The sequence below is a fragment of the Herpailurus yagouaroundi genome, unplaced genomic scaffold (genome assembly GCF_014898765.1).
Source record: "Herpailurus yagouaroundi ecotype Mexico unplaced genomic scaffold, PumYag 142, whole genome shotgun sequence".
NCBI classification, from domain to species: Eukaryota; Metazoa; Chordata; class Mammalia; order Carnivora; family Felidae; genus Herpailurus; species Herpailurus yagouaroundi.
In genome coordinates this window covers 4,607,099-4,627,800 of record NW_024412397.1, presented here as the reverse complement: position 1 = coordinate 4,627,800, position 20,702 = coordinate 4,607,099, and the positions used below count along the sequence as shown (strand labels likewise).

At 54.7% G+C, this 20,702-nt stretch overlaps 1 protein-coding gene across 2 annotated transcripts; it reads left to right on the top strand.

The window, feature by feature from the left end:
• The first annotated feature begins 557 nt into the window (after positions 1 to 557).
• Positions 558 to 20,071, top strand: CNDP2 (carnosine dipeptidase 2). 2 transcript variants are annotated; one of them, XM_040478561.1, is made up of 12 exons: positions 558 to 628; positions 3,184 to 3,273; positions 4,904 to 5,047; positions 8,520 to 8,682; positions 11,086 to 11,174; positions 12,751 to 12,951; positions 13,993 to 14,077; positions 15,217 to 15,377; positions 17,176 to 17,340; positions 18,237 to 18,378; positions 18,558 to 18,705; positions 19,520 to 20,071. In XM_040478561.1, the coding sequence occupies exons 2-12, from the start codon at positions 3,214 to 3,216 to the stop codon at positions 19,587 to 19,589; spliced, it is 1,428 nt and encodes a 475-aa protein (XP_040334495.1). In that variant the 5' UTR covers positions 558 to 628; positions 3,184 to 3,213; the 3' UTR covers positions 19,590 to 20,071. The 2 variants fall into 2 exon arrangements, with proteins under 2 accessions (XP_040334495.1, XP_040334494.1); XM_040478560.1 differs by lacking the exon at positions 558 to 628 and having other exon boundaries at positions 3,010 to 3,273.
• Positions 20,072 to 20,702: the final 631 nt, after the last annotated feature.

Genomic DNA, 20,702 nt, shown 5'->3' with positions numbered 1-20,702 from the left:
ATCACCACCACCTAGGGTCTCGGTATTTCAAAGGTAAGCACAGAAAAAGGGTGGGTCCTCCTGCGTCCACAGTCCCGAGATCACTGGATTTAAACACTGATACACCCCCTCCCCCAGAAACAGGGCCGCTGGGGCCCTGCGGACCCAGGGCCCGGAGGCATCAAACGGCACCGCGTGTGACCCGGCACAGGCGCGCCGCCCCGAGCCTGAGCGTGGGGTGTACGCCGCTCCCGGGGCCTCAGAACCTCACCATCCACGCACCCGACCCCAGCCCAGCGGGACCAAGCAAGGAGCAGGCAGGGAGTGGGCCGCACGGCCGCAGCCCTCAGGGTCACAGCTCAGGAATTCCCCGCAGGTCTCCCAAGTTGGGAGGCGGGGAGGGGCGGGGCGAAGCCGGTTCTCCAACAAGCCCGGTGATTGGTGGGTGGAGAGGCGTGGGGCGGGGCGACGCCAGCTCCCCTAGGAGCTCGGAGGGTGGTGGGAGGGACGGTGGAGGGGCGGGGCGACGCCGGCACTCCGGAAGAGGCGGGTGATTGGTGGGCGGGGCGGCGGGGCGGTGGGAGGCGGTCCCGCGCCGGGGGCGTGACTGGGCACGTGGTACGGAACCGGCGCTGCTGCAGCTGAGGGGGTAAGCGGTCTGGACGGGCCGGGCCGGGCGGTCCTCGGAGGGGGCGGATGGGTCGCGCCTCGGCGTGTGGGAGCAGGGACCGAGGTCCCCGGGGGAGTGGTGCCCGGGAGCCCCGGCTTGGAGAGGCCTGGCCCACCGCCTGGTGCGCTTGGCCAGTGGGGACGGAGAGAGAGGGTACCGCGGTTAAAAGAAGGCCCTCGCGGGGACCCGGCGCGCTGCGGGCGGCGGGCAAGACGCGCAGAAGACCGCCCAACCACTTCCTCCTGACGAGGCCCCCAAAAAACTCAAGGCTCTTTTCTCCCCTGGAGCCTTTAGGTCGATGTTGCTGGCCGGCCGGGGCCCGGGGTCAGCGGTCCTTAGGGTCAGACTTTCAGGCGGGTGTGAGGCGGTCGGCTCAGTCTTGCTCTCGGCTTCAATTTCCCCATGTGCAAACTGGGGGTGGTCCTGTCCTCGGGCGGCCCCCCGCGGCATGGGTGGGGTCCCGGATGGTCATCCGCGTGCTGACCCGGTGTCACGAGCTGGAGAACATGAGAGACAAGGACTGGGACACATGTAGGTGTTGCCCGGTGGTTCCAGCTGCCACTAGGTTCATTATTTAAGTGGTGGCACCCCCGGGAAAGTTAGAGATCCTGGCATTTATTTTGAAAGCATAATATTTTCTCTTGTTCACTCCCACACAGCGCTTTTACCTTCACAAGTGGGGTTCCGCAGGGCATGTCAAAGGGGTCCCATCTTTAATGGTTTCCGTTCTGGATGGGGAAGAGGGGCGGGTTGGGACAGGAACTCCTAGAACTGTGAGCGGGAGCGAGAAAATGGCCCTGGCCTGACTTCCTTTGACCAGATTAGGAATTCAGAGAAGCATTTGCTTTTCAGGCAGCCTTGTGACTTGGCATGGAGAGGTGAACAATCTGATCTCTGTTCTGTCTTGGGTAAAAGTGCAGATACATCTCTGCCTTAGCTGGAAGGTGGTTGTTCATTTTGACCGCAAAGAATATTAGTGAGAAGATCCCACAGTGAGCTTGGGGTTTATGGTATTTCATAACCAGGAACCCAAGTGAAAAGCACCCAGTGTAGCATATGGTCCTAGATAGCTTCCCAGTTTACATGATTGGTGACAGATAGATGGAAATTTGACTTATTTATGCTCATGAAATGCCTCTCCAGCGTTTGTGGACTGACTTGTGTTTCAGATCAAAGCCTCAGGGGCAGCAGTCTTAGGTGGCTGGGTGGTGTGTAAATATTTTATGCGCTGAGAACTACGTAGCTGGAGCTGGCCGATCTGAAATCACAGAAATCATACAGCACAGCTGGGGCATCTTTCTGTTTGCTAAGCAGCTGCCAGGCCTCATGTCACGGTATAGAGTCACTGCTGTGTTTAGCAATCACTTTGGAATCCTCTACCAAGAAAAAACTACTCTTCGACTGCAGTGTGTCAGTACACAGGCGTTTAGAACTACCTGGATGTGACAGGACCTCGTCACTCCTGCTGCATTTCTGAGATATTTGGTGTGACTTGTGATGCTTCCGGCCAGTCTTGCTACTTGATGGAATTTGAAATGTCAGTTGAGGGAAGGAGAGGGAACCGATTTTGAAAGTCCCCAAACCAGAATCCTTTTGTTTCCTGCTCATTCCCATCTTTAGATGGCTGGTCAAATGAGTTCCTTTCCCCTGTATGTGTTTGCGTGGCAGAGCAGGATGTGTTGGGTCTCACACATGAGCTGTTGGAAAATGCACTCTGGAGGGGGGCTCAGTTCCATGGAAGTTTCTTAATCAGGCCCGTGTGGAGGTTTCACATGTTGCCTTTGACCATTTCTGGGCTCAGATCATCAACTTTTTAAATCGGACTTTCTTTGCCTTGGGTTTTGATTGTTGTGTTGTGGCTTTGTGACAGTAACAGACAGGATGTGACACTTTTGCTGCAGTCTTTGGAGTGATTATTTTGTCTGTGGTGGTAGGTAGTAAGTGGGAAGTTCAGTGCGTGCTTCAGAAAAATCTTAAGTGCTGATAAATCAGTATTACCGGGAGCTGCCTACTTTTTTTTTTTTTAATTTTTTTTTTCAACATTTATTTATTTTTGCGACAGAGAGAGACAGAGCATGAACGGGGGAGGGGCAGAGAGAGAGGGAGACACAGAACCGGAAACAGGCTCCAGGCTCTGAGCCATGAGCCCAGAGCCTGACGCGGGGCTCGAACTCACGGACCGCGAGATCGTAACCTGGCTGAAGTCGGCCGCTTAACCGACTGCACCACCCAGGCGCCCTGGGAGCTGCCTACTTTTAATTTTCATCAGATTGTCTTCAACTCAGGCCCTTCCTTCAGTTAATTATCTTTTTTGGCCCACAATTTTGTGCACACGTTCCTTCTGAGAAAGGAATTGGGAAATCACCCTGAGCCTCTCACTGCTTGTGTGTGCACTGTAATCACTTCCTGGAGGCCTCGTGATGGCTGCGAGGGTGGAGCAGAACTTTATAGCCTCTTCGACAAGTGCCGTCCTGGCCCACTGCTCAGTCAGACCCATCTACAGGCAGGACGGACAGGTTGTGTTTCCTTCCAGGAACCTGTAAGGTCCACGATTTGGTTGAAAGATGTCGGCCCTCACTACCCTGTTTAAGTATGTTGATGAAAATCAGGATCGCTACATTAAGGTAAGAGAATATTTATTCCAGTAAACATTAAAATTAGGTTTAATCCAGTGGGGCTCAGAGAAACTGTCAAGAAGCAAATATAAGCTATGCCTTTTATTTATTTACTTACTTATTTATTTTGGTTTGTTTCTTGAGAGAGAGAGGGAGAGAGAGAGCAAGCATGAGTGGGGGAGGGACAGAGAGAGGGAGAGAGAATCCCAGGCAGGCTCTGCACTGACAGCAAAGAGCCCACCTGACATGGGGCGCTCGAGCTCATGAGCCATGAGATCATGAGCTGAGCTGAAATCAAGAGTCGGATGCTTAACTGACTGAGCCCCCCAGGCACCCCGGAGCCATGCCATTTATATCAAGTATTAAAAATATTATGCAGACACAGGTGCCTGGGGGGCTCAGTCAGTTAAGTGTCCAACTTCAGTTCAGGTCATGATCTCGCAGTTTGTGTGTTCGAACCCTGTGTCGGGCTGACAGCTCCCAGCCTGGAGCCTTCTTCGGATTCTGTGTCTCCCTCTCTGTCTGCCCCTCCCCTGCTTATGCTCTGTCTCTCAAAAATAAATGTTAAAAAAAAAAATTTTTTTTTTAAATTTTGTGTAGACAGAGTGAGACAAATACTGTGTGATCTCACATATATGTGGAATCTTAAAAAGTAGAATGTGGAGAAACAAAGTGGAATGGTGGTTGCTGGGAGTTGGGGGGGTGGGAATGGGGAGATATCAGTCAAAGGGATCAAGCTTTCAGTTATGAGATAAGTAGTTCCAGGGACTGAATGTACAGCAGGGTGACTGTAGTTAGTAATACTGTGTTCTGTACTGAAAATTGGCTGAGAGAGATATTCCAAGAGAGTTCTTGACACACACACACACACACACACACACACACACACACACACACAAATGGTAACCTAAAATGTATTATTTAGAGGTCTTCTCCTCTACCTTCTCATCACAGTATGCAAGTTACCCTTTAGTGTTTGACAGAAAGTCTTTATATGTTCGTAGAAGTAGAAGAGCTCATCCGACATTTTTGTTTAATCTCTACATGCAAATTCTTGTAGTAGATACAGACTAGAGAACTTTAACTTTTTTTTTGCGTTTAGTCTGTTTTAAATGATTCAGTAATGTTATAAGTTCATCTGTTTCTTGACATGAATTTAAAGAATTGTGCTTTAAAGTTATTCTTGGGAGACACATTTCAGATGAAATCTGTAGTTCTCATTCTAAAAATTATACTTTAAAGAACTTGGCCGTTGTCAGCGTGGATAATGAGCTGACCTGGACTGTGAAGATGTTGTTTCTGTATGTTTCAGCTTTAATTTTGTTAGACTCGGACATAAACTTACTTATGGAACTTTGTGCATTTTACATTCATCTCATGCTTAATGGTTAAAAATACACATTCTGACATTTTTCTGCTATTAAGCTGTAGTTCGTGAAACAATACAGTTTTTAAAAATCTTAAACAAAAAAACCAGTGAGGTAGCTCTTCTCTTTTACATATAGCCGTCACGTTTAAATGGAGTGGCCACAGGTAGGAAGTCAACTTGGCGTCCTCGAAACCTGGCAAAATCACGACTACCTTTCTCCCTTAAGGGGCACCTTTTCACAGTCCCTTTTTGCTGATCATCCCCAAACAGAAACTCGCGGAATGGGTGGCCATCCAGAGTGTATCTGCGTGGCCCGAGAAGAGAGGTGAAATCAGGCGGATGCTGGAGGTCGCTGCGGCGGACATCAAGCAGCTGGGGGGCTCTGTGGAACTGGCAGATATTGGGAAACAGAAGGTAAGGGGCCGGCACCTGGGAGTTACAGAACCCTGGGGAGCAGGTCTGCCTGAGGGGTTGGTAGGACTCAGCACATTCTTAAGCCATCTTGCTTCAGGTAATCTGCTTGTCTTTGAAACAAACAGGAAAGGCCCCATTTGGGTACTAAACTCTGTGATTCCCTCAGTTGGATTGGGGCAAAGCTTTTGTAACACTCGGCATTCTCTCCAGGTGGCAGAGCTGTTGAGGTTACTTAGAAATACATTAATGTAATGGCCATTCTTAGAAGATAGTGGGCCCCGCCCAGCAGAAAGCAGCCTGCTTTCAAACCAGGCAGTCACATGCTACCCACGTAGGTGTAGAAGTAACGAAGCTTCCCGCTCACCACCCTGTGTCCCCTGGCATCCCAGGGGGTAGAAACGGCACTTTTTTAATGACTCGGTTCCTGAAAACGAGCACCTTTGTGTGGGGGCTGGGGGCCCGGCTGCATTTTCGTCAGGATTCTGACAGATGAAATCGGTTCTTTTTCTTCCTAACTTGAACAAACAGTCTCACTTCATGGAACATTATTCCACTTTTTAGTTTCAGGTGATTTCAAGTCCCATGGTAATGCCATATTTCATAAGTTTGTAATATTCTTTTTTTTTTTTACATTTTATTTATTTTTGCTTTTTTTTTTACATTTATTTATTTTTAATAGACATAGAGAGACAGAGCACAAGTGGGGGAGGGGCAGAGAGAGAAAGAGACATAGAATCTGAAGCAGGCTCCAGGCTCCAAGCTGTCAGCACAGAGCCCGACGCGGGGCTCGAACTCACCAGCCGTGAGATGATGACCCGAGCCGAAGTCAGATGCCTAACAGACTGAGCCATCCAGGCGCCCCAACATTTTATTTATTTTTGAGAGAGACACAGACAGAGCACAAGTGGGGGAGGGGCAGAGAGAGAGAGAGGGAGACACAGAATCCGAAGCAGGCCCCAGGCTCCGAATTGTCAGCACAGAGCCTGATGCCGGGCTCTAACCCGTGAACCGTGAGATCATGACCTGAGCTGAAGTCAGTTGCTTAACCAACTGAGCCACCCAGGTGCCCCAAAGACGAAGGCTGCATTGGCCGGGAATCGAACCTGGGCTTCCCGCGTGGCAGGCAAGAATTCTACCACTGAACCACTAATGCCCCATTGTAATTTCTTTTATATTGCACAGTGTGACAGGGTTGGCTTTTCTCGGTTCTCTTGCTTGATGATCTGAGTGTCCGGTGGTATCATAATCTTGGGGTTTTGTCCAGTCTTTTCACAAATGGAAGAACCCAGAGGCCCAGATGGGCTGTGTCTCTGCAGGGAACCCACAGTCAGGTCATGACAAAGGAGATTCGCACGTGGGCCTCCTGATTCCCAGTCCAGTATCGTATCTTTGAGATTTCTTTTGACAACAGATGTAATAGTTGATTTAAGATACACTGCGTCTTCCCAGCACTTTTCCCTACTTGTGAGAGGATAAATCAAGTTTCTTTGTGTTATTTTCTTTTAGAAGCATAATTGACCGCTCCCTTACCTTTTTTCCCAACATGTTAAAAAAAAATCTAGGTGGTGAATACTTTGTAAGGGTTGTTTCATTACAATAGATTGATTCTATTTAATGTTGGTGTTACAGCGCATTCCTAAAGAAAGGGTGTCCACAAAACACAAATGACTGCTACGCTCTTGAATTACATAAGACCTGTTTTTATCAAGGAACTGACAGATTGCACCACTGTTAGAAAAGTTCTCCATAGATTCTGGGGGCTTCTCTCCCCATGAGTCCACCGGGCAGCAGCGTTCCGTTTCTTAGGAAGCCAGGAGGCTTGGGGCAGGTCTGAAGGTGGAGTTGGATGTCTTGCGTACGTGCAGAAGCTGGAGCGTCCCCAGGCTTCTGGGGGAGAGGTGACGTTTGGAGGGAGCCCGGGTCCTAGTGCCAGACCTCAGAGCACGGGTCCCTGGCGGGTGAGGCTTGAGGGCAGGCACGGACGGTGGGAAGGGCCGACGTGGGGCTCTTTGGCACGGGGCTCACTGCTGAGGCTGGCTCAGGCCACGTCATGTCGGGCCCGTCTGCTGCCTGGGCGGTAGGATGGGAAGGGTGCCTGGCCGGTAGCTGTGGGGGACCTGGTCACCGAGGGCCGACCTCCAGGCAGAAGTGCTCAGGAAATGGAACAGTCATGGTCCCTGAGCAAGAAGTGGCGTGAGGGAAGACGTGAACAAAGTGCACAGGACGGAATGCGACCCGCTGGGTGCCGGTGCAGTGAGCCTGAGGGCTGGGAGCTGGACCCACGTGGTGGCTGTGGGGCTGGGGCAGGAGTGGGGAGACACGTGCGGTCCTTGTCGAAGGCTTCTGCCCAGGCAGGTTCTCTGGTAGAGGATAACATGGTATCCCCGTAAACCCTGGACTGTGTTTCTCAGCCAGACTTTATTCTTTCACGTTCTGGGAAGTTAGGGACATCCCGACAGAGTTTGCAACTTGCAACATGAATTTCGGTATGAATTTATCTATGGGCCCAAATGGCATCCTTGAGAATGGTAAACTATTGAGCATTTCAGCTATACTGAGTAGAAATTTATTTAGAGAAAATTTGTCATTTGAAAGTCATTATTTTTCTGAGGCCAGCTGAGGGCCGGATGCAACTAGTGTCACACGTCACGTGTGACCAGGGTGGTGAGTCTGAGGAACGATTCTTTGCCTCTCATGGCTGTGGCTGTCCTTCCGTACTGGTGCGTGAACCCTGCCCTGGGGGCGGTTCATGTGGGTAAGTGACCTTGGTTCCCAGGCTGCGCATGGGTACTGCAGGGTCTCCAAGAGTTACGAGTTGAGAGTTGAGTATTTATGAGCGGAGTGCACTGGAAAGACAAAAAGACAAATCGTACAAGAATTCCAGCAGCCTGGCATGGTCCCCAAGGGACGTGTCCACTTAGTGCCGTGACTGATACCCTGTCCCCCGTTCTTGCGAGGCTGTGGGACACCGATTAGGCTTGGGAGGGAGCTGAGAGGGGGCTCCAGCTCCCACTGCCCACGTTAATATGACTTGCTGTGAATTCCGTTCCCTTCTGTCCTGGTCTGCATCCTTTCCTGTGCATAACTGTGACCCACGTGCGGAATTTCAAACCTGTCTCCTGCTTGAAGATGGTAGTAGTTTTCATCCATTATTTTGGAAAATAATGAGCAAAGTTGTATCCCAAGCATGGCCTTCATAATATGTTTTGTCAATATAGACGTTTAAAAAAGTCAGCTTTGAAAAATTCACCAAACTCCCTGTGGTTGGTAAACATTATGTGGCCTAAGTGCTGTGGATTTTGGGAAAGTAATTTGTTGTTAACTGATGCAATTGAACAATGTGTTCTTAAACTCTATAATGAAGGTTGATAAGAACAGATAAAAATTCTCAAGGTACTTTAATGGTATCTCCCATAAGCACCGAATTTTGGAAACAATGGCTGTCCTCTGTTGCTTCCTTCTCGTCTCTTAGCTCCCTGATGGGTCCGAGATACCACTTCCTCCCATTTTACTCGGCAAGCTGGGCTCCGACCCCCGGAAGAAAACCGTGTGTATTTACGGACATCTGGACGTGCAGCCGGCAGCCCTCGAGGATGGCTGGGATAGCGAACCCTTCACCCTGGTGGAACGCGACGGTGAGGGACGCTTTCCTCTAGCAGGGGAAGCATCTGGAGAAGCCTCTCTACTCTCTTGCCTCAGAAAGATAACTTGTTTTCTTTCCAGAGCAAGTCGTGTTCACATCACCTAGCAATTGGGTTCCGGAAGTTTCACACATGTGCACCAGTCATTGAAACATCAGAAAGCTTACCTGTCCTCGTGGAGAGGAGTATTTGTAGCCTGGGGTCTGTTGGACTTCTTCCCTTGCTGATATTTTCTCAGAAAACGTGTTCTGAATTCAGGCTTGCAGCCCTCAAAAACCTGCAGTCTGATACCTAACCCGGCATGCGGCTGCTTCCCGGGTGTGTTTCAGCAGCTGTGCGCTGGGACAGTAGGGAAGCACTGGTCTTTGCCCAAGCCCTGCCTCCCGTGGCAAGGGACATAACAGTCACTCAGTAATAGTCAGTGGGTGCCGCCCCGGCCACGTGCCCACAGGCACTTGACCATCTTTACCGAGGACCCACCTCAGGCCGGCCTCTTTCTTCCTGTCCCTGTCCGGTATAAAGGTTCTTCGTGCACTCATTCCTGAGCTTCCCTGTCTCCATACTTGGCCATCTCTGGCCAGAGGAAAAAGCCCCTTCATTTGTACCCGGCCCCCTGGGGCAAAGTCCAGACCATCTTTCATCAGAGCCCTTCTCACTGGATGCGTTTAGTTTCTGTTCAGACCTTTCCCCGGCTCAGTGTCAGCCGTGTTCATTACTGTGCACACTTGAGGAACCTTTTCACTTAGAGCAGCATCTCTGAGGAGACCCAGTTCCGCACGGCCGTCGCTATCGCGGTGCAGTTGTGACTTGCTGTTCGGCTTCTCTCGAGCGTCAGACCCACACGTCTGCGCGCCGTTCCGCTTGCCACTGTCCGGAGCACAAGTCCGTGTCTTTGCTCTCCGGCCTGCCCTTCCCCCTTGTTTCCTCTGTCACCGTCTCCCCCGCCACACGCACCAGAAACCTGGCCAGTCCCCCCACTGCTTGCGCACGCCCCGGTGCCTGCTGGGCCTTCTCCCCGGCCACCGCTCTTCCCCTGTTGAACGCTCTCCCGTGGCTTGTTGACGTTGTGGGTCCTGCCCCCCTCTTCTTCCTGCCACGTGATGACCGAAGCGTGATGTGTCTGTCCCGACACCTCTCGGGAGACTCCGTGGCTCTTCGGCCTCCCCGCCCCGTCTCCCCCTCATGGCTCCTCAACTGCGCCACAGGAACACCTGCTTGTGCACCGGCGCTGGCGTGTGAGGCCTCCCACTCAGCCTGTGCCCGGTTCTGACACACAGAGTGGTGTCCTCGGCGGAGTCCCAGGCGTGGGTGAAGCTGCACCAACTCCTCACCTTGTGGTCAGCTGGTGGTGACCTGTGTCGCCTCGTCGGGGCCGGGGCCTGGAGGGAGGGAGCACGGCGCCTCCGTGCACCTCTTTCCAGCGCATTCTGGCTCGTGGGAGTGATGCAGTCAGTGCTTGTCGCGGGAACAAGGATGCTTTTCAGGAGGGCTCTGCGGCTGTTGCGAAAAGCCGGTTTAGTTGATAAAAAGAAATTCCCAGGGTGGTGATGGCTTGAAGCCTCACGCCGCTTCGGGGTGGTCACGTTGAACGTGTCCAACATTAAAAGCAAGCCGAGGATGAGGAAGTCAGAGAACTGACTGCTCACCACAGAACAGGCCAGAGAGGGGCTGAGCCTCAGCCCGCCCTCGCCGGGCTGCCGTCCTTCCTCTGTCCTGGTCTCCCTGTGCCGAGCTCCACACTGTGTGACAGGGGCAGGAGGAGGGTCTGAGCTTGATTCCCCAGTGTCCGTGGTGGCAGGCAGTGCCCAGCCCAGCCACCTCCCTCTGTAAGGGGTCCCAGGAGCGAGTGTGCAGTGGGGAGGGGGGGGGGCGGGTCCTGTGACTGATTTCACAGAGGAGAGGCAATACTGTGTCCTCTGGTTTTCCAAGTGATGGCCTGGAGAAGTGAAGAGTAAACATGTTCCTTCCTTTACCAAATGAGGTTGAGGGAGACAGCTCTCTCTCGATGATGGTGCACCGTAGGTCGTACATATGACCACTTTGCCTACCCTTACTGCTGCCTGGTGGTCGTGGAAGTAGACCGGCTGGTAGTGACCTCCTGGGGCTGGGCCTGCAGTCCACGCCCCGGGTCAGGAGGAACGTGAGCACTAACTGCTGTGTCTGCGGAAGAAGGGCAGGGGAGCGTGGGGGCGTCCACGTGGCTTGCTCTTAGATCATAGCGAATCCTAATCTAATTTCGGATGGAGACGTGGGGCTTTTGATAGAACGAAAACAGGGCGCCTGGTTTGAAGAGGGGCTGTGTGTGGTGCGCGAAGATGGTATCAGATGAGCTCCAGAAATGCACTTTCTTTTCTATTTCATTGTGATTGTAACTGAATTTGCTGATTGCTGTTCTAGGCAAATTGTATGGGAGAGGCGCAACCGATGATAAGGGGCCGGTGGCCGGCTGGCTGAATGCCCTGGAAGCCTTCCAGAAAACGAATCAGGTACTTGAGCCATGTCTCACTGGCTCTGTCAGAGCGGTACAAAGCAGGGCTGTCTGTTTCTAGAACCGCCTGTGAAGATCGAAGGTCACCGGGATCGGAGAAAGCAAGGTTCCCCAAGACCGCATCAGCAGTTGGATCAGATTTGAGATTATAGGTTGTTTTCCAGCTTTAGGAATTGTTAATGGTTTTACAGTTGTTCAGAGGTCATACTCCTGATGACTCAGCAGGAATCCAGCCAGCACCTGAACTTTGAGTTTTCAGCTGTAGGTTCCATCTCTGAGAGGGCTCACCGACGGGCCGTGACTTGGGCTCCGTGGTCGTGGGCAACCCCTGTCTCTCTCAGGGTGGTTTTTATCTTCCTGAGAAATTTTTAGCTTTTGAAATATATTTCCTTAACTGTGAAATACCTTCTCCTTGTCTAAAGTTTAGAAAAGTAGAGAGGAAAAAGGTCCTAGAATCTCAGCTGTCCAAAGTTTTTTGTTTTGTTACTTTTTGATCTTTTCAACTATTTTTAACCTAATCTCGATCAGTGTGTATAGAGCGTTTTTGCGCTTGGTTTATCCCGTGTCATGATAAAACGAGAACAATGAGACAAGCATTTTTGTCAGAGGGTAGAATGGTACATCTGGGAAGGGTCTGGGACTCCCTGGTCCAAGGTGTCATTTTGCACAGGAGGGAGCTGAGGCCCAGAGCCTCTGACTGGCTGGGCTCAGGGACTGGAAAGGCTCTCCTTCCTCCGGGGTCCTTCGGGATCTGGGGGTGACTGCGGGGAGCGTGGCCGTGTGCGGCCGCCGGAGCAGCGCCACTTAACACGCGTTCCACCTGCCAACGTCCCAGGAAAGATTTCGTTTGAGAGACAGAAGCAGGGGAAGCGGGGTAGCTGGTGCAGAGTGCTGTTTGGGGGCAGTTCGGAACCAGGACTCCACGGATTTGCATCCACGTGGGGCTCTGCCGTTTTGTAGCCTGTGTGACCTTTGGCGGGTCGCGGTGCTTGGAGGCCGCTTCATTTTCCCATCTGTGGAAGGGCCGCCTTCCTCACTGCACGGCGCTGGGGAGACCTGGAAAACTGTAGAGCAGGCGTCAGGGAGGCAACGTCTCCGCTCTTCGGGGAAGGGGCCTGTCAGCGTGTGGAGAGTGGGGGTCCTAGTGCGGAGCACCTGCGAATGGGAACAGTGCGCGGGTGGTGACTGGTGACTGACGCCGTGGAGACTGGTTTTCTCTGTGTCACGGCCTGTGTCGTAGAGAGAGCAGCTCAGGCTTCCCCGGAGGCGCCTGATTCACGCTGGGTGAGCGCAGACGTCCCCGGGAATAGGAACTGTGGTCGCACTGTGGCATCCTCGGAAGGAGTCCTCCGTGTGGGGGTGGCTGGGTCCGTGCTTGTCCCCTGACAGCCCGGCACCTGAGGGCGGAGGGTGGCTGCAGGGCACACACAGCCTGCCCGAGTGGTGGGTCTGGGGGAAGTTGAGTATTTGAGATTTGTGATTGCAAAGCGTTCGGTGACTTCTGTCTTTTGTGTCTAAGAAGAAACAGCGCCTGAGAGCTGAATGCCTCCCAGTGCTCGTTTTCCCGTCCACAGGAGATCCCGGTTAACGTCCGGTTCTGTCTAGAGGGCATGGAGGAGTCGGGCTCGGAAGGCCTGGACGAGCTGATATTTTCGCGGAAGGACACATTCTTTAAAGACGTGGACTACGTGTGCATTTCTGACAACTACTGGCTGGGAAAGAAGAAGCCGTGCATCACATACGGTCTCAGGGGCATTTGCTACTTTTTCATTGAGGTATCGTGTAGAGCTCTACGTGTTTGTGGTGTTTCTTCCCGACCCGTAGGCCCTCTTGCCCTTGCGAAGCCCCCGGTGCGTGGGTCCCGGGAAGGGAGCCATGCGCGTGATGGAGGAGCACAGAGCCTTCTCGGCGTCTAGTGGTTAACGTGACACGACTGGGCGCTTCTCCGGGCGCGGACGGCGCTCAGAAGTCAGTTTCACCCAACTTGCAGCTAGGGGGTGTTTGCAGGATCGCCTCGGAGCAGTCGAGGAAAGAGAACTGGTAGCTCGTTTAGGAAGATTGGCTGGTGCAAAGCATTTTTCAAAGACTTTGAAAAGTCAAGATGTCCCCTCAGGCCCTGCCTGGAACGGAGGTCTTGAGGGAACTGGGTCGTTTCACTAGACGCCGAAGCCGCCGGGCGTAGGGGCGGGGCGGGCAGCTGAGCCCGGGTCCCGTCCGCGGATGAGGTGCGTGGCACGCGGGGTGAACTGGTTCCCGTGAGGGAGTGTTTTGTGGGCCGGAGATGCCAGAGCAGCCATCGCTGCTGCCCTGAGCGCTTGGTGTCCCCAGACTGCTTCCCGGGTGGCCGGAGCAAGAACCCTCTGGCCGACCGCAGATGCCCCCACCTCACCGCTTTACAGGTGTGGAGGCGCGGGCCTGGCGAGGCCTGAAAGCTGCCCCTGCCCGCACGTTAGTGGGGGGGGATGGGGGTGCGGCGGGCGGGGTCCGCTCCCGGGTCCTCAGGCTCAAGGTCGTTGCCGCTGCTGTTCGTGTTGGTGTTCCCTTTCGGCAGAAAGGCGCGGGGTCCCTGCGAGGCCTCGGGAGAGGGCTCTGGGTGCTCAGGGAGCTGGCCGGCCGCGCTCCCCCCACCCGTGGCCAACGTGGCCCGGAGCGCCGTCTCGTCCCGCTGCCGGAGCGTTGTCATCTGGGAAATGCCTTGCTTTGCCCCTGGAGGGAGCAGATCGCAGTCTTGAAAACTGTCGGGTCTCGTGACTGTCGCGTGCTGAGCATGAGCTCCCACCAAGCCGCAAGTGGAGGGGTCTCTTGTGTCCGTGCAGGTGGAGTGCAGCGACAGAGACCTGCATTCTGGCGTGTACGGAGGCTCGGTGCACGAGGCCATGACAGATCTCATCTTGCTGATGGGTGAGCACGCTTCCCGCCACTCCCTGCCGACGTGGGAGAGAAGTTGGAGGGGCCTTGTTTCCGGGCTGTCCCCAGCATTGGTGCTTGTCACCACCCTTTATGGTCCACTTTCCTCTCTTTCCCTCTTGCTCCCTCCCGCTGCTCCCTGTTCCTTTAAAAGATGGACACGCTTCGTTTCTGCCCGTCTCCCTTGACCCCCCTCGAGTGTTGCCTGCCTGGCCCGAGACCCGACTGGGGCAGACCCTGTGGGAGCCGTCCCTTAGGATCACTTGACCATCCCTCCGCCGGACACGGCTGTGTTTTCCGCCCCTCGGAGGGCACCCCCTCAGCGTGTTTTATATCTTAGCGGCCCAGCGAGGGCTCCTGTGCGCTCAGCTCTGTGGGAGCGGGGCCCAGCCCAGTTTGAGGCTGGATGTGGCTTTGCCTCACCCATGATTCAGTTAAGTTCTGTCTCCTTCCCTGTCAGCGTCTCCTTCCTGAGACTAGAGTCTACTCTGTTCTACTTGTCTTCCTCCTCCTTTTTTATATAATTTTTTTTTTAAGTTTTTAAATTTATTTGGAGAGGGAGAGACAGAGCGCGAGCAGGGGAGGGGTGGAGGGAGAAGGGGAGAGAGGGAGAATCCGAAACAGGTTCTGAGCTGTCAGCGCAGAGCCTAACGTGGGGCTCGACCTCACAAACCATGAGATCAGACCTGAGCTGAAGCCCAGTCGGACGTTCAACCGCCTGAGCCACCCAGGCTTGTCTTCCTCCTTAGCTTGGGAGCAGCTAGTTTCTTGTGGAACATGTATTAAAAAAGAACTGTTGGCTAGCGTAGTGGCTTTTACAGGGAGCCTGCTGGAGGCAGTCTGCTCCGTGTGTATCCTGGTCTGTGACTGTGGACGCGTCACCTGCCCTTCGGCGTCTCGGTGTCCTTGCGTTAAAATGGGAAGGTGATGCTGCTCACCTCACTGCGTTGTTGAGCTATTTAAACTATCGATGATCACACGTGCCTAGATGGTGCTTGAGTGCTCCCTCATACGTGCCCGGAAGACGGTCCTCCTCGGCCCGTGGCTGGGCGGACAGGCTCCCGCGGCGAGCACCGCCCTGTGGGAGCTGCCTGCCTGCCCACCGAGCGCTCCTCCTCTGTGTGCCCTTCCAGGCTCTCTGATGGACAAGAAGGGAAAGATCCTCATCCCAGGCATCAGTGAGGCGGTGGCCCCCGTGACCGAGGAGGAGCTGGCACTCTACGACAAGATAGACTTTGACCTGGACGAGTACACCAGGGACGTGGGGGCAGAGACTCTGCTGCACGGGTGCAAGGTGCTGCCCCCCACCCCCCGCCGCCTCAGCCCATCCGTCCGCAAGGCCTCCCGACATGCCCTGCCCAGGGGACCCCGGTGGGAAGGAGCCCGAGGTGCTGGCAAAGACCTGGACAGGTCCTTGTGTCCTGAAACCCTCGGTTGGTGCAGATGCTGGAAAGCGGCACATTTTCGGGCTTGGAATTAGGAGGTTTTTAAAAAAGTCACATGATGGCTTTTGACGACTTAGGAGCTAGAGAATGTGCACGGAGAACACATAGTGGCAGGGCTTTTGCCTTATTTGCATTTGTTGGATAATTTTTACCTCTGGGCCCAGGGATGACCCAAGGCATACCTGATAGCCGGGTGCCATGGTGGAAACCGTTTGCACAGAATGGTCACTTAACTCTTAGGAGAAAACCGTGTTACCGTATTTCTTCTTCTGAGTCAGGGTATGTCTGGTTTAGCCAACGTGAGTTGGTCTGCAGCAACAGATCCCGGGTTGCACGAGGAGTGTGGCCAGGCTCAGCCCATGAGTTTCACCTCTCCAGGAGACAGATGGGCGAGGGAGCGTGAAAGGGTGTGGAGGCCACTCCGAGGTCTGCGGTGCGGTGCGCCTGGGAGGGGTGAGGCCCGAGGGGTGAGCGGCAGAGCAGGGCACGGGCGAGGCAAGCTCTCTGGGGGGAGGGCTGGCCAGAGGAGGACGGAGAAGGCCGGGCGAGCAGGCCTGTGATGTGCTGAGGAGCTCACGTGCTCTCCGGGAAATTGACGGATGCGGTGGTTTTGGGCAGAGGGACGGGCTGATCAGACCTCACTTGAGGGCAGACCGTGGCAGAGGCTCTACGGGTTTGGAGCTGGGGCCGTGGGGTGGGGAGACCAGTCGTGCTGCTGCAGGGGGGGGGCCTGCAGCTGGTGTCGTGGGGACGGGAGGGGCGCAGAGGCACCTTGGGCACAGGCACCCCAGAGTCAGTGGGTCGGAGCAGAGGCAGGGCAGCTGGCGGTTGGGTCCTGAGGCCAGGAGACATTCCTCTGGGGGGGGGCCCCCGAGCCTGGAAAAGTGGGGCTCTGAGCAGATTTCTGTTTCCTCCTGCCGCCTTCCGGTTAGGGTCTGTGTTTACGGAAGCGGTCTGCCTTAGGGCCAGGTATCACCTGGTCACAGACAGGAAGTCCACGCATTAGGTGGCCGTCACTGAGGAGTCCCGGGGACCCTGTCAGGTTCCTCTCTGCCAGGTGCTTGTTCAGGTGGCTGCGTGTCTGTGGTACCCGTCATACGTTTGGGAGGTGGGGGCTGCTTTGTGCCAGTCCCCTTGGCAGAGGGATGATGTTTGTCTGTGGTCACTGGGCCCAGGAGATAGTGGACGGTCCTGGCTTTTTCCTCTCCAGTAGGAACCACGGCTGCATTCTGTGCCCTGTGGGCCCAGGGCCTCGGGGCTCACAGATGGCCTGCGTCGTGCTGCCCTCTTCCTCCCGGTTCCTGATGCTTCTGATGTCTGTGGGACTACGGCTGACCCCTGAATTCTGCGGGTCTGGCGGGAACCCCGTGGCTCTTCTAGTCTGCGGCAGCACAGAGCCACGAGGAGGCATGGAGATGCCACCCTCGAGGCCGTTCAGAGTGGCACAGTCCCCTTGTGCTGTGTCACAGCGGGTACCAGAGCGCACTGGGGCGGGCTCATCCGTCAGCCCTCTAGGGTCTGTACCTCCCGCCTGTGATTGTGCCCACCCCAGGCTGGCCGGTGACTACGGGCGACTTCCAGATGACATTGGCGTTTCCTTCGTAAGTAGGCAGTGCGGTCACCTGCCCCACTTTGCTGTTTTTGCAGAAAGACATCCTGATGCACAGATGGCGGTACCCGTCCCTCTCCCTCCACGGGATTGAAGGCGCCTTTTCTGGGTCGGGGGCCAAGACTGTGATCCCTAGGAAAGTGGTGGGCAAGTTCTCCATCAGGCTCGTGCCGAACATGACTCCTGAAGTTGTGAGCGAGCAGGCATGTGAGGGAGCTGGGACGCCGGGAGGGGGGCTTCTGTCTCCGCGGAGACTCTGGGGGTGAAGATTCCCAGTAGGGTGCTGAGCAGCTAAAGATACAAACTCCAGACCCACACTTCCTGCTTCTTGACTCTTGCCAACTCTGTAATTACTGAATGAACAGTTCAGAAACTGATGAAAGATTAAAGGCCATATAAAAAGCATCACATGTGACCTTTGTCACTGCTGAGGCATGCTAAAACCTGACCTCTGACCTCATCCTAAGGCTTCAGATCCGATGCTGACTGGGCCGAGTATGTTGGGTGAGGAATCCGCAGGAGCTGTGTCTGGGCTGTGGTGAGGAGTGGAAGGGCAAGATTCTGGAAGGGGAGAATTCCAGAGGGGGGCAGATTTGGGGAGTAGTGGCCCCACCTCATCCAGGAAGATTTCCTGCAGGTAACTGAGGACTGAGATTGCCATCGGGTGTTCCGCGGTCTCCACTTTTGGTCTAGATGTGATTATTATCATAAAGCAAACCCAGAGACTTCGTAAAGCCTTGATTGAAGTGTTATCATGTGGGAACATCTATGTAAAGGGTGAATTGCTTGAAATTAAAGCTTACCTTTTACCTTCAAATGGCTGGGTTATGTTTCTTGATAAAATCCATTTTTTGTTATCGCAGTTATGCTCAGCATTTAGCAGCAGAAAATGAGACCCACGGAGGCTCTTCGTAGACTAGTAGAGTCTGCAGGCTCTAGCACTGTAGACGTGTGCTAGGCTTATGTACACTAGCTGTGGACCTCTGTAGGCTTGTCATCGGCCCATCGTAGACTCGCTGTAGACCACTGTAGAGTAAATCTCTAGCACCGGATCAGACGCCAGGCTAATAATACATTGTGTCTCTCATTTGTGGTTCAGGTTACGAGCTACCTGACGAAGAAATTTGCTGAACTGCACAGCCCCAACAAGTTCAAGGTGTACATGGGCCACGGTGGGAAACCCTGGGTGTCGGACTTCAATCACCCTCATTACATGGCTGGGAGAAGAGCCCTGAAAACAGGTCAGACTTCTCTCTGGGGACGCAAGCAAGGGCCCCGAGGGGAGGCCGTGTGTGGGCAGGGCCCTGCCAGCAGCCGACCTTGAGAGCGGGGCGGCCGGCTGCAGGCCGCACACAGGGTCCGGACCCTGCATCTGCGGTGGGCGCCCAGCCTCACCATCTCTCCTTCTGTTCTCCCCCAGTGTTTGGTGTCGAGCCGGACTTGACCAGGGAAGGTGGCAGTATTCCCGTGACTTTGACCTTTCAGGAAGCCACAGGGAAGAATGTTATGCTGCTGCCTGTGGGCTCAGCCGATGATGGCGCCCACTCCCAGAACGAGAAACTCAACAGGTGAGGCTCTGGGTCCTCGTCCTGAACCTGGGTTCGTGTCCTCATGGCTGCCTCCTCGCTCCCCGCCGCCTCCTGTCCTGTAGCAGAGCGGGAGGGGGCGGTTTCTATGGCCCCCCGCCTGCAGGGGAGTGAACACTTCGGGGGAGAGGCGGGGGGCGGGGGGGGCGTGGTTGCTCCTGGAGGTGGTGGGTCTTCCCCAGGAGGCTCAGCCAGTGGTGTGTGTTGATCTCAGGACTTCATCTCTGGCTCCTAAAGAACCTCCGCCCTTTTCCTGTTTGGAAAATCCCAGTGTCGTTGCCGGCTGTGCTCCTGAACCCCTTTTATGTGTTCCTGGCTTATGCAGACGTGCCGGGGGCTCTTTTAACCAACAGGGATGGAAGGTGGTCTCTGGGTTAGCGGCAGTGAGGAGTGCTCCAGGCAGGGATGACCCGTGGGCATTTCGGGGTAACGGGGGTGGGCTAGTCAGGGGCGAAAACAGAGGCGAGACCCTGCTCGGAGGGCAGAAGGAGGGGCCGGAGACCTGGGTGTCAGGGCACAAGTTGGAAGCCTCTTATCCAACACACAAAAGGAGGGGCTGTGATCAAAGTAAGGCTTTTCTTATCAAGTCTTGGGTGAGGCCCCCTATGCTCTGTGAGGCCGAGCCAGGACTGGTCCCTAGAGGAGCGGTTGGACTGGACCCTGCACTCGAGAACCAGGTTCTAGAGGCCAGCGGAACTAAAAACCAGGGCAGGACGGTGGGCGTCCCAGAAAATGCCGTGTGCACGCCTGGACCTCTGGACGCCAGCCGACACGATGGCTTGTTCTTCTCCGTTAGGCTTAACTACATAGAAGGAACCAAGATGTTGGCTGCGTACCTGTATGAGGTGTCTCAGCTGGAGAAGTGAGACGGCCCGTCTTCCCCGGAGCACTGCCGGAGGAGTCCCGCCCTCTGCCCCCGCCCTGTGCTCTCTTCTGATCGCTGAGGAGAGCAAAGCCCGTCTCTCTCCCTTCCCTCTTGTCAGACTGGATGACAGCTGAGTTCTCAGAGGAGGTCAGCGTGAGGGTCTCTGGAAAATAGCCAAGGTCTGAAAGCGCATGTTCTGCGGGAGGTTCTGGTTGGCATCCATTTGGGCTGAACAGAGGTCTGGGTGCTTTCTGTCCCATCTCTGCTTCCTGACTCAGGCTCGTGCGCACTCAGGATATTAATCGGGGGGGCCACCCTTTCCGATCCCTCACTGTTGTGCCGTTCTGTCCTTTCTCGAGACCTTAAACCGTGACTAGTGTTTCCTGTCTTCTCTTCATTATGATTCCTCAAAACCTAAGCCTAAGTGGAATGATTCGTTGTTCTCAGTATGTGCTGCTAAATAAAAAGTAAAAACGAAGCGTCCGGGAGAGTCCCTGCCCCTGCCCTCACTCGCAGAGCACGCCGTCCTGTGCAGGGGGTGTGGGTGGCTATGTGGGCTCATGGTGGGGGGAGGGGCTCCTCGCCCACCCACACGAGGAGAGCGGACTGGTGACACCAGATGTGGTTCGTTGAGCCCCGTGGCCTCTCTCACCCTCACTCCTTGGGTTCTCCTCCGCAGAGCCCTCGGGTCCGGGTCCCCCCCTGTTCATCTTCCCCTGGCCCACCCATACCCCTCTGCGAAGCTCGTCCGAGGACAGCCTCTGAGGCCACTCACTCACCGTGGACACTTGTGCGGCTCGGCCCTCTGAGCCACCTCGCTCCGGGCCTTTGCGCTTTAGCTCTGGTTTCTAGTCGGGGGGTAGAGCCCCATGTGGTGCGGAGGGGATGGCGTTCATCAGTGAGCATTCCAGAAGTTGTTCTGCATCTGGGGAGGCCTCCGAACTGCAGAAATCCAAAGCTTGTCCATACTGTCTTACTCCACCAACAAAAACACAACCGCCTGGCTGGTCTCCCGTAGAAAAAGCTAGCACTTACAGGGCCACATCCTTGACCCGGAAGGCCACCAGCTGAGAGGAGCTCCTCAGACCTGAACCTAAAGGGACTGGAACGTCTC

Bases quoted from the DNA above. Each gene is read 5' to 3' on its own strand.
- CNDP2 (XM_040478561.1), top strand. From the start codon at position 3,214: ATGTCGGCCCTCACTACCCTGTTTAAGTATGTTGATGAAAATCAGGAT. The intron at 15,378-17,175 runs GTGCTGCCCCCC...CTGTTTTTGCAG, and splicing joins CTCTGCTGCACGGGTGCAAG to AAAGACATCCTGATGCACAG. The intron at 17,341-18,236 runs GCATGTGAGGGA...TTTGTGGTTCAG, and splicing joins CTGAAGTTGTGAGCGAGCAG to GTTACGAGCTACCTGACGAA.